Source organism: Miniopterus natalensis, chromosome 17, assembly GCF_054644295.1.
Source record: "Miniopterus natalensis isolate mMinNat1 chromosome 17, mMinNat1.hap1, whole genome shotgun sequence".
Lineage (NCBI taxonomy): Eukaryota > Metazoa > Chordata > Mammalia > Chiroptera > Miniopteridae > Miniopterus > Miniopterus natalensis.
This window is the reverse complement of record NC_142097.1, coordinates 30,079,831-30,097,304: the sequence shown is the minus strand read 5'-3', so window position 1 is coordinate 30,097,304 and position 17,474 is coordinate 30,079,831. Positions and strand designations below refer to the sequence as shown.

The following is a 17,474-nucleotide window of genomic DNA, read 5'->3' as shown; positions in this document are numbered from 1 at the left end:
GACTTACTCCCTCCTCATTGGGCGGAATGCCTGTGAAAGTCTAGTTTTAAGGTTTGCGATGAACTGGTGGCTACTTGAACCCATTCCTGGGCAATTTCAGTATTTCTACCTTCTATACAAGTTCAGCAAGGCCTCCCTCTCCATATACAAGACTGAAACATGGAGAGCCCTTGAGGCTGCTGGTTAGACATAAGCTTCTTTATTATTATTTCAAGCTTTATGTCCATGAAATAAATTGGAGTTGAAGCTAGGTTTCCTTGAAAATTTTACTGCGACTTAAAGAGCGAAATGTTTCTTGGCAATTGTTTTTGAGGTTTTAGCACATGGTTTCCTATGAGTTTTGGGTGGAGTAATTTAATAATGATACAGTATATAAATCTACATTAGTAGAGCCTTTCACCACCTTCCAAGGTTTCTGGCTCTCCCTCTACTCCTCCAATAAAGAGGGGGGAGGGAGAAAATATCGGACTAGGTTGCAAGGACAAAATACTCCTTTTACGTAATGACAATGAACGACGAACATTGTAATGACGATACATAATGAGTGCCTACAAGATGCGAGTCACTTCATAAACATTATCTTTACTAAGCTGGCCCCTGCAGACACATCCTATTTAACTCCTGCAACAGCCCTGTGAGTTGGTGACTTCTCCATCTTCACAGATGAAGAAAGGAGACTGGGCGAGCTTAGAGACCCCAACACAAAGCGATTAGGTGGCAGAGCGTCTTTGAACTGGTCTTGCAATGCGCCACTCTGCCTCCCTACGAGTAAAAAGTGAATCTGTCTTTCTGATAAGGATAGCATTTAGGCTACAAACAACTCATTTTTATGTGAAAACTGAAGATGATTTCTCAAATGTTCCTTCATTTTATCCTGTAATGTAATGAGCCATATAATGCCCATTCTTTCCATTGTTATAAATGGAGCAAAAGTGAGGCTGAGAAATTAACTCAAGGTTTAAAAGATCTCGTGCAAGAGGCAGGTTCTCTCACTCCCAACGCTCTATCTATTTGACTTTAGCTTTTATTAGCGTTTGGGAGGAGAAACGAGAAACACCAACAGCATCGTGTAGTCCCCAGACTGAATCATCTTTAATCTGACTGGTAATGTTGGCTGGATAAGTTCATACATTTTTGAAAAATATTATTAAAGGTTCAGTTCTTGAGTCTATATCCTGGGTTTTAAGGCCTTTGACCTTGGCACATCTGTTGTTCCGTCTTTATGCACCTTTTTGTAAATGATTCCAGAGAGAGCTTTTATTTCTTACTGTGAAGTTTCTATGATGTTTATTATTATTATTATTATTTTACTTTCAAAAGATGGTTTAAATTTCAGAAGTAACAAATGCTCCTTCTAAAAGAAATATTCAAACAATACAGAGGTTTCTAATAAAAAACAAACAAACAAACAGGTACTCTCCCAATCTGACTTCCTGGGAAACTAATGCACCAAAGCATTAGGTACCCTCTATAACTGATGGAAAACTGGGGGAACTTCGAGAACCAGCGCAAGCTGTTGCTTTATTCTGAAGATTTGTAAGTCATGAAAGTTAGTTAAGATGAGGTAAATTTTGGTCCATGATTCTAATTAAAACAAAAAATGAACTCTAAACATAATCTTCTATTTGCATAGTGCTTTATATTTTACAAAGCACTTTAATACTAGTTCCCTTTGTTCTTGAAACATGTCATGGAGATTGTATTCCCACATTAGAGACAGTAACGAAGACTGAGAGGTCACTGTATCAAATCTAAGATCCCACTGAGTATAGGACAGCCCTCCCCCCATTTTATATATTCCAAGGAGGAAAAAAATCCAATTCAGTTGTGACGTAATGACAGCTATACCCCTGAGGGACCCATAGGGCTCATCAGAAGATCTGAGTTAGGGTTCTGGCATTGTCCTCTCCAAGCCTGTGACTGAAGGTACACCACTCAAGTTCTCTGAGCCTTCATCTTTTTGTATCTTTTAAATTAGAAATAATGCCTACCTCACGGGATTGCTGTGCAGAGACATACTGATGTAAAATAGTCCTTTTAAGCTTTATGTAAAACTGATAAAATTTAAAACTGTTCTATCTCTATGGTATTATTATTTTAAAATACATTATCTGTCATAGTAATAGTCACAGTCTGTTGTTGAAGGCAGGAAGTTCTGGATTGAAACTGAACTAGTTTATCATATTAAATTATTACTCGAGCTGTTACTGGTAGCACACCACTGCTACTGCTGCTGTCTTTTCTGAGATGAGCTTTTGATACTTTGTCCCCATATGACCTCTGGAGAACACCCACCCCATTAACCCCCCAAATTCACTCCATTTGGACAAGGACACTCTCAGGCCTGAAGGGGAAAATATTTCATTTCTGGTCTCATTTGCATTTTGCTTGTCCAGTTAGTTATAGGACTAAAGCATGAACTACACTGCAGACATCCTATTATCACAGTCAGCTCTTATTGTGGAAGGAATTGGAGTTCCTTTTTTTGGGAGACAGGTAATTTACTATACTTTACCACCAATGCCCTTCTGTGGTTTTTGAAGCAGTCCTTGTATTTTTTTCTGCTTTTGTCTCAGAAATCATTTCATGTTACGATCTGTTCACCACGTTAGTCCTCAGGTGTATCGGCTTTTACTTGATTAAATCCTAGATATTGGACATCCTGCAATCCCCTTGACAACTATATCCCTGCCTCATGGGGGAAATTAAGGACTGCTCATCTAGCCCTGCCTTCATATATTATGGCTGCTGGCAGGATATGTGATTAAAGTCTATATCAGAAATACTTTCCTGGTAATGATCTTCTGTGAAAATGTATACCACTTGGTAGCTCTGGGATCGATTCACAGTAGAAATTTGTTTGTGTATATTAAGCACTGGAAGCGTGGTGGCTTTCTAATTTTATGACTGACAAACTGTATTATGCTTGCTTCTTATATACCAACAGAGAATGGTAGAAGGTTACTACAGATTTGGTATTATTAAATAATTGCAGCACTTTAATTCTCAGGAATTTGTTTCATGAAAAAGGCACACACCCAACAGCTGATTAATGTGCTGAAGGAGCAATAGGGAAACATGAGGTAGTCTCAGATCTGCGATGATGACAGGTAACTGCTTTATGAATCTGGACTCATGGACCCAATATGCACGTGAATATCAAGTCTAAACATGAGCATTGAATTTCAGGTGTCCCATTACCCACCCTGATATACCACTAGTCTCTTTTATAAAAAATGAGTATTTGTTCCTTGCTACTCCAAACTGAGCCCAAGCTATTACCATCTCCCACGCCAACCACTGCAGCAGCCAAGCAGCCTTCCAGCTTTCTTCACTCTTGCTGCTCTTACAGTCCAGTTTCAGAGAAATGCCTGAATGATCTTTTAAAATGTAGATCAGGTCATATCACTGCTCCTGCTTAAGGCCATCAATGGCTCCTGTGACACAAAACAAAGTCCAAACTCCCAAGGATGGTGTTCGAAGCCTATGATCTGGCTCCTTTCTACACCTCTACCCTACCGCATGTTACTCTCCTGCTTGCTCAGATGTATCAGCTACCCCGGGCTCTTTTCTGTCCCTCGAATATGTTAAGATTGCTCTTTTCTCAGAGGTTTTATACTTGGCCTGAAAATCTCCTCCCACAGATGTTCTCCAGCTTGGATCTTGGCTCAAATGTCACCTTTTTATTTATTTTTTTTTGTTTAAATATATCTTTATTGATCTCAGAGAGAGGAAGGGAGAGGGGGAGAGAGAGGGAGAAACATCAATGATGAAAGAGTCATTGATCGGCCGCCTGCTGCAGGTCCCCGACTGGGGATCCAGCCCTAAACCCGGGCATGTGCCCTGAACAGGAATCGAACCTTGATCTCCTGGATCCTAGGTCGATGCTCAACTGCTGAGCCACGCCCAGCGGGGCTCAAATGTCACCCCTTTAAAGCGGAGTAACATCCCCAATTACATTCCCTCACACATCATCTGGTTTTATTATGTTTATAACAGTCATTGTTTTCTGGAATAGTAATTCACTTATTTGCTAACTTGTTTGTCCATCTCTGCCCTTAAGCAACTTGATGGCAAGAATTTTGTTTATGCTGTTATCTCAGTGCCTAGGTTAGGGTCTGGCCAACTGTAGACAGTAGTTCAGGGGAGAATAGTCATGAATCTAAATGATTACATTTTCTAAACTGACATATTTTTCTGGAAATAAAATTGTACCAGGAAAGAAATTACTTACTTTTCTTGAAGCTAATAATAATTTGTCCATTTAAAACAAAATTAAATAACCCAGCATTGTTTCTTTTCCAGAAATCACCCAAGATTGAATCTGATATATTTTCTTAATGGAACATTACAGCAGTGACCTACTTTTTATTTGCAACGGTACAATACATAAGCTTGCCATTTCCCTCAACGGTAAGACACCACAAATACTTACAGTCATTACTACCTGGCTCTCAATAATTGAGCCACTAGAGAGCAGGTCTGCCTTTAAACACAGGTGAACTTGTCTCTCTGAAGGCACCAGACTCACAAAAGCTATTCCTTTACCCTTGGAACATTCTCCCAGAGTCCAGGAGAAGACAGACAGAGCAATTGGCATGGATACTTTATGGAGAAGTGAGCTCCATAATACCCATTCTAAACGGTACAGCTGACGCTCACCAAAGATATATGGCTCTTCCTTTGATAAATTCATGTTAATAAAAATATGCTCTGGAGGAAATAAGAAAAGCAATAATGATAGTTTGAGACCCAGAATAAGTACAACGTTGGAGGAGGTGCTATATCAAGTCTGAGTTTTGGATCTAAATGAAAAATTATGAAGGCCTTCGAATGCATTTCCCCCTCTTCTCATAAAACCTACCCTCCATCTGCCTAAATAACTTCAAATTAGCTATTACGGACAGTCCAATTTTAGAAGTTAAAACACTGCTAACTTCAGACGGGAACACCTGAACTGATGCCGGAAGCTGGCACAGACGGACGCATGTAATCAGATGGTCACTGCTGGGTAGGAGGAAAGCGCATCCTCTTTCAAATGGTTGTGAAAGAATTACAGAATGATGCAACCAATTCCTAACAGCTGAACATCCACCTTTCTATTATAAGAAATGCTGTGATGAAAAGACTTACATATACATTTTTATGCACATCTCTCATTATTTTCCTTGCAAGAAATACCAACAAGTGGGATTATGAAGTTAAAATATATGATCATTACAATATTTTTTTTAACTGTCAAAGAAACTTTTCAAACAGATATTTTATTTTTTTAATTAATTTATTTATTTAAATATTTATTTATGTATGTATGTATGTATGTATGTATGTTTGTTTGTTCAAAATATTACAGGTGTCCCTTTTTCTCCCCAATGACCCCTTCCACCCCCTCCCCAGTCCCTCTCCCCACCACTGTCCGTGTCCTTGGGCTGTGCATATATGCATATAAGTTCTTTGGTCAATCTCTCCCCCTCCACCCACCCGCCCCCTCCATCCCTCTGACATTCTTTAGTCTGATCCATGCTTCCATGTCATCGAATCATTCCTGTTCATCAGTTTATTAAGTTCTTTATATTCCACGTATAAGTGAGATCATGTGATGTTTGTCTTTCTCTGCCTGGCTTATTTCACTCAGCATAATTTTCTCCAGGTCCTTCCATACTGTCGCTGATAAAGGGCTAATTTCTAAAGTGTACAAAGAACTCATACTACTCAGCAAGAGGAAGACAAACAACCCAATTAAGAAATGGGCAAAGGACCTAAATAGACACTTCTCCAAAGAGGACATTCAGATGGCCAAGAGACACATGAGAAAATGCTCAACATTGCTCATCATCAGAGAGATGCAAATTAAAACCACAATGAGGTATCACTTTGCACCTGTCAGAATGGCTCCATCAACAAATCAATGAACCACAAGTGCTGGCGGGGGTGTGGAGAAAGGGGAACCCTAGTACACTGCTGGTGGGAATGCAGACTGGGCAGCCACTATGGAAAGCAGTATGGAGGTTCCTCAAAAAATTAAAAATGGAACTGCTGTTTGACCCAGTGATTCCACTCCTAGGAATGTATCCTAAGAATCCTGAAACATTCATCAGAAAGAATCTATGCACCCCTATGTTCATAGCAGCACAGTTTACACTAGCTAAGACTTGGAAACAGTCCAAGTGCCCATCAGCAGATGAGTGGATAAAAAGCTGTGGGACATTTATACCATGGAATACTACGCAGCTGTAAAGAAGAATAATCTCATACCATTCAAGCAGATATTTCAAAAGCTCCTGATGTGTACTGCAAAACTGACTCCCAAGGATGTTGTACCAAGTTCCAGTCCCACCTGCAGTGGACAAGAATATTTACTTTCAACTGTAATTAGGGGCCAGGCCCAGATGGCTCTAAATTGGAGGGATTTTTTTTTTTTTTTTTAGTGTTCAATATATGAATAACTTAAGAAAAGACAAACTTGGGCCCTGTGGGTGTAGAAACCTTTGCTCCAGCTGCTCATCTAAATTCCATGAACCTCTGAAGCTTAAGAGCACACTTATCACTACAGTTTTACCTCCTGCTTTGGTGAAGGAGACACTCCTTTCTTGGTTTTCATCTTTTAAACACACAATCACAATTTTAAAGGTCACTTCTAAGTATAAGAGCAGAATGAGGAGGTTTTGGCATGAGATCACCAGCATCATTCCCAAAGTCTATTCTGAATCCTGACAGCTATATTTTCTAGCTTTTATACTGAGACTTTTTCATAATCACATATTGGTGTATTCAGGTATACAGGGTGGGGCAAAAGTGGGTTTATGGCTGTTGGTTTGGAAAATAACTAATAAATAATAACACAAGAATAAACTCTGTTTCATGTATTCAAAACTGTAAACCTACTTTTGCCACACCCCATATATTTGTTTATAAGAGCTTGGGTGAAATGTGTGTGTGTATATATGTGTTATATTTCTCTTTATAAAAGCTTGACTGTAGAGAGCTCTCTACTAAGAACCGGTTTTTGACCTCTGGAAGGGGGTGTGGACCCCCTGGTTGTCCCGACATTCACCAAGCTGTTGGAGTCACCCCCTCAAAGCTCAGGCTGGGGGATGGACAATGTGAATTTGCGTTGGGTGTACAAGGACATGCAGCAGTCTGAGGGGCGTGAGAAGCAAGCCAGGAGCAGAGGTGGTGTGCAGAGCAATGTGACACTTGGTGCAGAAGCCACTGTGTGGGACTCCCTTTACAGGTAAAGCTTCCTGTATGCCCCAGTGCGTGTCAGATCTAAAGTGTGTCTAAGCTGCCCCAAGGACCAAGCTCCAGGGGGCCTTCTGCTTGACACAGAATCTGTGTGAACCTGAGAATTTAAAAAATGCCACTGGCTCACCAAGATAAAAGAGTGAAAAGAGTTTATGCCCCAGGCAGTCTCTGACTTTATTTATTACCCTTTGAATTCGAATGCAGTAAGGGCTGCCCTCCGGCCAGGTTCCTCATCATTGCAACAGTGGTTCAGAAGGGGGAGGAACGAGTTGGCTCTCTGTGTTTTCCTTCTGTGAGGGCCTACTTGCCCAGTACTGAAAAGTTTGGGTGGGGGGGGGGTCTGCCTGTAACTGCTAGTGCTTTTGAAAATTTTACCCTATTTTTAATATTGCATTAATCATTTCCATGGGAATCTTGAAGGAAGGTAGAGGCCTGTGTTTGTGCTATCAATTAATCAGGAAGTCGGTAAGTTATACTTTTATTAAAGACCTCCTAAGGGACTCCAGCTAGATTCTTTTATGATGCATTTTTAAAACAGAGCTAACAGCCTCTTCCTACTTTTGATACAGGATTAGTTTGTCAATCTAGATGTCAAAGGATTACAGTTCAAAAGTAGTTATTATAAATAAAGATTATACTAAAGCATTACAATACTGACCATGTACATATTGATGAAGAGCAATAAAAGTGCCTCCAAGGATTCCAAAAATGATTGAGTGCCGATTCTGTCTGTATACTGTTTCAGTGGAAGTAATGTAACAGGACAGACCAAAGTTTTCTTACAGTTAGCAATAAACAAATGAAAGACATGGACTCAGACATTTAGCCACAGTTTCCTGTGATGATAATCTTCTGACTCAAAATCCACAATAACATTAAATGTTATACATTAAGAAAAGCTCTCGTCTATTGTATTTTCAAAAGTATCCAAATTGAAAGAAACTTTAGACAATAATTATCTAGCACTTAGCACAGAGAAAAAGTGCATTTAAATTAATTACTTTAAGTAATGACAATGTGGTGCCAGCTTAGCAGCTGTGGTGATGTCCATTTATGGAACCTCTTACATTACCAAGTGCTCTGTTAGCTACTTTACATGAATCTCATTTATTTGTCTAGTCCTACCACTTCCAATACGATCTCCACCTTTTTATATGAAGGAACAGGCCCAGAGGTTAAGTAATTTGCCCAAGAAAGTTGGAGCATCTATCTCTAGGGAACATCAAAGGTTCTGAGGAGCATCTTTTACATGGATTTGCGCTGCTGCTCCGGGCTGCCTCTATGGTCTCCCCTGCTAACGGTATTCTGCTGAGGGCTGGATGGCCATGTTTGCAATGCACTCAGATTCCCTGATAGTTTACATCAGGGTTCTTACGTTGGGGTTCATAAACACCTGAAAACAAATGCAAAAACCGCACAACTGCACAATTCTGAGAGGAGGACTTTCTCCAGATTTTAGTGTAGTCTATGGTCCAGAAAAGGTCCACAACTGTCTTGTGGATATTCCTCTGCGGCTTGTTTTTAAGCTCTAAGACCTAAGAAATCTTACTCTCATTCCCGAGGAAATCCCACAAATAGAACATCTTACAGTGTCCTTATATTAAGAAGAAAGTGGAGGCAATTACCTAAGAGAAAATTTCAGATTGTACCTTGAAATAACCAGATGGCCACGGCCAAGGACATGAGGTGAAGGCTGCCACTGAATTATCTACCTCATGGCAGTAATTTTCTGTTTTTCATCAAACATGCAGAAAAACACTACTGCGTAAAGAGAAAGAAAAGCGTGCTGGGTCGATCTGATTATTAAACTTAAAAAGATATGTCATATAAAATTATAAAAGTACTGGGAAAAACATGCCAACATTGGCAACTACATTTCCAAATAAAAAGAAAACACAGAAGCTATTTGCCAGTTTTAAACAACAAAGTATTTATAACCTTGCAATGCATAAAAAGTACAGAGGGAATTTCTCACTTTTCTTCCAAAGAAGTTCTGCTGAATTTTAAATATTTTCTTTGAATAATCACGTTTGACAAACAAAAAGGTTAATGCTAGCAAGGTAATTGAAATTAATGATGGCAGTGTCCACTGGGCTATGTCTGTGAAGCTGTTCCTCTCCCATTCCCACTCTAACTTAAAGATGTCTGACACGTAAAATTCTGCACTTACACATAATACAGTAGGCGTGGCTATTTTTCAATCCCCCTTAAAACCTACAGGTTTTTTTTTCTGGTTTTTGGCTTTTTTTACAGGGTCCTTACAGCGTTTTTAAAATGTAATTTGAGTTTTTAAAAAGGTACTAAGTTATACAAAACATAAAAAAGCCCCATTGCATAAATTAAGCAGCTACTATTAGAGGCATGGTTTCCAATCCTCTATAACTGAAGTACAAAGTTACCCCAAAGGATTTCTGAATATTACTCTACACCAAGTAAGCCATTTACTACCCAGGACTTGACTTGAAATTTAGTATTTTTATACTTATTCAACACAGAATTTCATCTATATCTCTATATATTTATATCTACACATAGTTGATATGAGGTCCCAAGCACAGAAAAATTAAGAATGCGAAACTAGAGAAACAGTGAAATGTTAGAGGCCAGCACGAAAACAATCAGCAGACCAACTGACATCAAGGGAAGAGACAGAAAAACAAATGAGAAGGGAGTCCAAGTCCACGAGGAGGCAGAAGAGCCTGGGACGGCGGAAGGAAAGGATGGAAATGTCGGGTCATTTAAGCTTCTCCCCAAGGACCTCCTGTCCACTGAGATGCAGGAACTTGCTTAGGGCACTGCCCGCTTTTCCTAGCTCAGCGGTGACTGGGCGGCGGCAGATCACGCATTTCCTGAAGAGCGGTGTTCTCTTGGCCCAGCTTAGGAGCAAATGCCTGAGCGAGCAGCTCTGAAGAGCGAGGAACTGCCCCACTATTCCACAGCCCTTTAATTAACTACCATGCTCACTGCCCCAGGGCCTCTTCCTGGTTTTCCCTCCTGTGATCCTGGGGATTTTTCCACAGTTCTGCTGAACTCCCTGACTCAGCATCTTGTCTTTAACATTTATTGTGTTTTGAGGTCTTTTGCTCAGCTGGGCTGTACCTTCAACACTACTCCATCTGTTATGTACATATATTTTTTAATTGATTTTATTTTCAGAGAGAGAGAGGGAGGGGGAGGAGAGAGAAACATCGATCGGCTGCCTCCCAAAGGCACCCCGAATGGGGATAGAACCCACAGCCCGGGCACATGCGGTGACCGGCGGTTGAACCTGCCACCTTCCGGTGTACGGGATGACGCTCCAACCAACCGAGCCACCCCGCCAGGGGTCCATCTGTTGTCTAACATTTAAAATTTCCTCTGTGTTGATTCCACCTTTCCAGGTTTCCTATGCTGCTGTGCACTTATTTTTATGTTTATTCTTCCATTTCAAAGACACTTTGGACATAAGCAAAGGCATGTCTTAATCGGCCACCTTCCACTGGAAGCCATTCTGGGCACCTCAGATAGAACAGACAGTCCCCCCACAATGCGTGCACTAAGATTGTTTTTGCTTAGCCATCCGTTTTATGGTAGTCAAACCAACACTTCAACATGGTTAAGCTGTCAAATTTGAAATTTTCTTTGGTTCTGTTAAATCAATTATTTTTAGAAAGTGAAAAAAACTCCAAAAACTTACAGTCCATATCAAGTATGGCACGAACAGACTTAACAAGTTCCTTAGACTCCAGGGCCAAGGTCGCTGGGGTGTTCCGGCCGCTCCTCCCGGGCAGCGTGAGGGATGTCTGAGAGGCCAACAAAGCTCTTCTGTCACTATGAGGGCCGTAAAAACAAAGCCAGACTTACTACACAATAAATAGCACCTATCTTTGCTAAATCTGAATTCTTATTAGTTATGAATTTGTACAGAAATATTTCTATATCTGGGAACACTGTATTCTTATTGCCATAAGTAAAGTAAGTCACACAAAACATTATTTCTGTTTTCAGTTCTTGACTGTGTAATAAACAGGCATATTTAAAAACTTAGGTTGAGCTTATTTACTGAGTGCCTGTATTACGTTAACACAGGGTAGCCTTTTATTTCGTTTTGTGAAAATTCAAGTTAAGTTCAAAAACATAAATTTATTAAACACACATTAACTATGACTCCTGGTGATACTAAGTTTAACTTCATTATGTATATTTACTCATGAAATTATCTCTAAGCACTTCCATTTGTTTCCCCTAAACCTAACAGCCTAGAGCACTTATACTACTATTAAAAACGCAAATGTCCCCTGAAATAAATGCATTCAGATATAATAAAAAATGCAAGGTTTTCCTGCAAAAGGTCATTACACTAAAACTTTTACTTGAAAAGAGACCATTTTAAACTGATGACAAAACCATTGTTACTTGCTTGTCCATCTTCTTAAGCATGATGGGATTAATTAACAAGGAGAAATTAAAGAATCAGTTCTTCAGTTCAAATACAGAGCCTTTATTCTGTGTTGAATGACCAAGACAAATATCCACCACAGAAGATACAGTGTACTAAAAAGACTGAACCAAATTTTGCTAGTGTTTAACTTTCCAAGACATGGTGAAAATTTGCTTAATGTCACTTCTTAAATTTGTCTTTATTCCATGAACTAGTTTAAGGCAAGAGCAGACTCTGGCCTTTAAGTAGTCATTTTACCTTTCATTTTTAATACCAAAGCCTTTGAATTATTATTCAAGGTCACAATGAGACCTTGAAGTCAGGGGTAGGAGACACACCTAATTCATACGAGGGAAATCTGATTGCTGAGTATTTTAACATCTTTACTAAAAATAATCATCATGGAATTCACCAACTATCTTACATCATAAGCAGCATGGAAAACAATTAAAAATGCCAAATTCCTTCATTAGAGGAAATAAAACATTACATAAAATGAAGTTAAAAGTGTACTACTATAGGAACTCTTCTGAATTCAAAAAAATGCTGTATAAACTTAAAATATAATAAGAATACAATGAATCATCTTCACTTTTTAAACTGCTGTTTTCATAGCAAACGGTAGAATTTGCCTATATTTCTGCAAGCACACGCTACTGGAAGTCAAATGCTAGTGTCAGCTATTGTAAGATAAGAAAAAACAATTGCTTTGAAAAATGTATAGAAAACCTTTCTTTTGTATCACGTATCAAAATGACCATACACTTGCAGTTTGAAATAAATAAATGTTATTACTATGATTGTAGCTCCTAATAAGAAAAGTTTAAATTGGAAACAAACTGTGAATAATAACAAAATCAAGGTGTATTCTCCAAATATATTTTTTAACTGATGTCTACTGAATGCTGAAAATGCAAGAAATTGATGGCATGAGCATGTTTCATAAACTTCCGTCTGCCACAACAACTAATATGTTAGGTTGAGATTTACCTTTAGCAGTGAACCCAGGACTAGTACAGTAACTTTTACTCATGCACAGGATGCTTAGAGAACTTCAAGTGAATCTCTACAGAATTCAGTTTTAGAGTACTAGGTTACAATGATTTGCTAAACGTCTCCAGGAATTCCTTTCACAGAGATGGGGTAAAAACAACGTCCTTGTATCTACTTCCACAAGGCATTAAAGATTGGATAGGAGTTATGTAGCATCTTAAGAGATTTTATTATTTTAGTTCCAATTACTAGATGCAATTATAATCAGTGGCCAAAGTCTGTAGAAAGCACTCAAACATTCTTACCTTAAAGTTGATAAAGGAGTAGAATTATCAGAAAATACTTCTTGAATAGCCTAGAAACAAACAAAATAAATAGTGAAGGAGATTTGTAAGTTTGATAGTTTTTAAAAAAATGTCATTTCTTGCTTAATATTTATAACCTCCTCCTTCATGCTCCCTCAAATGATTAAAAAGGTATTTCTGTTATGTGGTGGGAGGGGGGATCAATTACGTTAACATGCAATTCTACTCAGAAATATAACTACAGAAACACTTCTTTACAACTGGTAAATATTTATCAAATAATATTTCTGGATTATGAAGAGCTTTATTAAGAGAGTGTTCACTAAAAAACATAGTATGTATCTGGGGTCATGTTACTTTGTCTCACTCAATCATTTCTTAACAATCTATATTGGTCTTTCATTACCTAGGTAATTTTAAATCTGACTCTAAGTTAGTACTGCTGTTTTGACCCCAGAGAATGTTTCACTAGCTACCAAACACGTTTATCTATATGTTAGTTGCCTATCCATTTCTTAAAAAGAGACATAATGTAACAGGAAAGTTTACCTCTACAAAATGAAGAAGCTTCTCAGTGGATGCCTCGAAAGTCTTGCGAGCCATTTCTGATTTTCGCAGTTGGCAGTCAAGTACGGTGATTCTCTTTCTTAACTCCTGGATACTTTCCTGCACCGAGATAGCAGAAAAGATCGTCTTACACCCTTCTCCTATTTCATATGAGAGGCTCCTATTTTCAGTTTTTGTTAACTAGGATCCAACATTGCCATATCATTTATTTTCCCTTTGTTGCGTACATTTTAGGACTTGGGACAGCACTTACAAATAATGGTCCATTTAACAGTTAAACTGCACTGGGGAGCTGAAAATTTTATGAGATAAGCCTCATATGACTTTATTGGTTCCTATAATAAATTACATTTAAATTAGTTCACAGTGTTTGTTTTTTGCAACATAGCTTACCAGTTGCATACAGAAACCCCTACCAGTGTGACAAAACCAAAAATGCTGAAGATATACATCTTTATTTAATATGATGCAATGCAATGTGAAGCTGAGCTGGCGGGGAAGTAAGGGGTTCCATGAAGCCCAGCACAGCAATGTGGAGTGGACACTGGAGTCAGAGCGCACGACAGCGTAATTTACTCTGCGGGTACATGCTGGGCTCCTGTGGCCTACAGTGTGGGGTTTCGTCAGGCACAGGTGGCAAATGAGAGAACTTTAACGAATGAACTAGGAAAAAACAAACTCACAAGGTGAACAGGGTTTGACTTTGGCTCTGGTGAGCAGATTTTAAACAGCATCCCCTGAAAAAGTGTTAACCAGGTTTAAGGTTTACAATCTTTAAATTTGTAAGATGAAAATTTAGCTTAAATTGGTCCCAGGCTGGCAGAAGAAAACACAAAACTTTTCTGGAGGAATACTTTCTACACTCAGATCTTAAGTAATTCTCACATATACTGTATTCAAAGAACATGACCTCAGGAAATAAGCTACCATAAGTGAAAGTCCACCGAAGGAAACAAATTACAGGGTCAGTCCTATAAAGATAGACAGTGATCAGATACAGAATATAAAGTAATAGTGGATATGTTTTAAAAATTAAGAAGGAATAGGAAGCATAATAAAGGGTTAAGAAACTATCAAAGTAGATCTGATGACATAAAAAAATCAATCTTAAAAATAAAAACGCAACCATAATTAAATTAGCAATCCAATTTATGGGCTTCCTATCCAGTTAGACACAGTTGAAAAGAGAATGGGTCAGCTGGAAGACAGAGATAAAGAAGCTCACCATAATGAAGCAGAAAGATAAAAACGGAAATATAAAAGGAAGAGAGGAGGTAAGGAGGAAAGAATTAGAAGATCATGTATACATCCAATCTGAATCACACAAGAAAGGCCAAAAAGAATGACAGAAAAATACCTGAGGATAACAGCTTAGTTTAAAAATAAAAAATAAAAAAATTGGCAAAGTACATTTCTCCTCAGGAAAGGCGTGAAAAAGCTCAATTAATCTAAATAATTAAGTCAACATATGACTCTCTATAGTCAAACTGCTGAACACTGAGGATAAGGAGATCTTAAAATCATCTACAAAGAAGCAATGGAGTGCAAACAAATGACTGACTGATGACTACTGTAACCATGGAGTAACAATACTGAAAAAAATTAAATGCTAACTCAACAATTCTAAATGCAGCAAAAACATATTTCAAGGACATGAGTTTAATAAAGACGTCTTCAGACAAACAAAAAAGGAGCAAGTTTATGAGCCAGAGATCCTCACTGAACAAATTTCTAAAAGCTGTACTTCAGAAAGAAAGAAAATAATTCAGGTGAGAAGGTCTGAGAAACGAGAAAATGTTGAACACAGAGAAAGGTCAACATGGCCGTCTATCTAAACAAAGGTTGACTGCACAAAGTAAACTGTAACAGTGTCTAGGTTATGGTGTCAAAAGTCAAGAAAGAACTAAAATAGTGACAACATTAGAAATTAAGTAGAAAGAGATGATTGGATTTATGTTCTAAAGTGCTTTTAGAAGAGGGAAAGCTAGTGGTTAGTTTTATATAATGTAAGTTAAAATAGAATGTTAAAATCTCCTAGCTAATCATTTAAAATTAGAAAAAGAGTATATAACTTAGGAACCAGGAGAGGGACATATGGAATGGGACCCGGAGAACACAGGAGAAATGTGAACCAATTCAAAAGGAAGAAGGGGAGAAAGAACATGGAAAGTTCCTTTCCATGAACCATCTCGGGCCTTGGGCAGAATTATTTAAACTTTCACACTTCCTTGCCCAGCTGGGTGTGGCTCAGCAGTTGAGCATCCACCTACGATTCAGGACATCCCTGTTGGATTCTGGTCAGGCACCTGCCCAGGCTCAATCCCCAGTAGGGGACGTGCAGGTGGCAGCTGATCAATGACTCTCTCATCATCGACGTTTCTCTCTCTCTCCCTCTCCCTTCCTCTCTCTGAAATCAATAAATATTTATTAAAAAAATAAAAAATAAATAAACTTTCACAGTTCCTTGAGTGTTTTAGTCAAAAAGCAACCCATCCCTAGACTCTCTTCCTCCCATCCCCACAAGACAAATTAGTTAAGTTTAGAAACAAAGGAGAAAAAGACAATGTAACAGGCTAAATGCTAAATGACTCCAGGATTTAATGCCTGAGCTGTATGTACAATGTTGACCAAGGATCCAAGTCAATGTGGGGCTCATGCTTTTCCATCCCGAAGCTGTCTGAATAAAGGGAGGCTGACAACCTCCACGGGGCCCCCGATGGACGCATCGCCCGATAGCTGAGCAAGGAGCAGACAAATGCTGACCTAGTTTGCAAGCGCAGATGAGAGAGAAATGAGAACAGGATACAGGAGGACGGCAGGGAAACCATGGTAACTGGCAGAGGGGACTGTGCTGCTTACTTTATTTTGGTCAGAATAATCAGCAAGCTGAGCCTTCAGCTCGGTGATCTCGCCCTCCAGCAGACGGATCACTTCTTCGTAGTCCATCTCCATCCCATGGGCCTGCCTCTGTGCGGCTTCAGCAAGATGGATCCGACTTCGCAGGGCTCTGGTTTCTTCCATGACTGCTTTGGCTTCCTAAAGATTTCAAAATGGGTGTCACTGAGAAAAAACACATGCTCCTCACATGTCGATTTGAAAATGAACAGTCATGTCATTCTACTGTATACGGTGGCTGCCTGATCTGGCTTTCCCTTTGTTGATTTCTGAGATGACATTTGGTACAGAAGCTCCAACTTCACACACCTAGCATAACGTTTTGAAAATAAGGGGAATACAAGAGAGCGGAACATGGGAAACAGAAGAATAGGAATTGGTTCAAAAGACAAAAGGAGCAAGTGGACTTCCACAAAACTCACGGAGGTGGTAAGGCTCATGTTCTGGGAAGGCTCTTAAAGCTTTATCAGGTGCTGAGAGATTTATAGTGTGGTGGTGGCTCTTCCAGGGTCCATGCCCCAGGAGCCAGAGCTTACTCCTAGACATCGTCTAACTGCTACTTCTCTGCTTTCAATTTAAGCCAAAAGGTAGAATCCAGTAGCAAAATATATAGCTATTAGGATGCAATGCTCACAAGACCTTTATTAAACATATGTTACAACTCAGGTGATTCATGTGTCTTCTCTCAGTTAACTTTTTTAACAAACTGAGAGAAAGGACTTAAAAATCATTTTATACGCAATCAAACGGAGGCTCAGGGAGGTTATAAAATCCAAGGACACAGAATAATGCCATAATTTAAACCTGACTCCAACCTTAATGCTCGGTTCACCATTTTGCTCTGCCACTAGGTGATAAACACAAAAACTCGAAACAAACAACACTATATATTAGCTCCGTTCTCCAGCTTAGCGAGAGGATGGGGAGGCCAACCACTTGCCCTCTCAAAATGCGCTGGGTGCTGGGCCAGCAACAGTCCCCCTGGGACACCAATGTAATTTAACATGGCAGTTTTATACTGTAAAGCATTTCTTTTTCTATACTTGATG

The 17,474-nt window shown here is 39.1% G+C and overlaps 1 protein-coding gene across 1 annotated transcript in view; it reads right to left on the bottom strand.

The window, feature by feature from the left end:
• Positions 1-17,474, bottom strand: part of STXBP4 (syntaxin binding protein 4) — a 113,445-nt gene that overhangs the window by 43,034 nt on the left and 52,937 nt on the right. Inside the window, exons 9-12 of the mRNA XM_087826504.1 lie at positions 16,390-16,566; positions 13,513-13,629; positions 12,964-13,013; positions 10,922-11,055 (exon numbers count right to left, since the gene is read on the bottom strand). Coding sequence (XP_087682630.1) covers positions 10,922-11,055; positions 12,964-13,013; positions 13,513-13,629; positions 16,390-16,566 — 478 coding nt within the window. The remainder of the gene's footprint in view (positions 1-10,921; positions 11,056-12,963; positions 13,014-13,512; positions 13,630-16,389; positions 16,567-17,474) is intronic.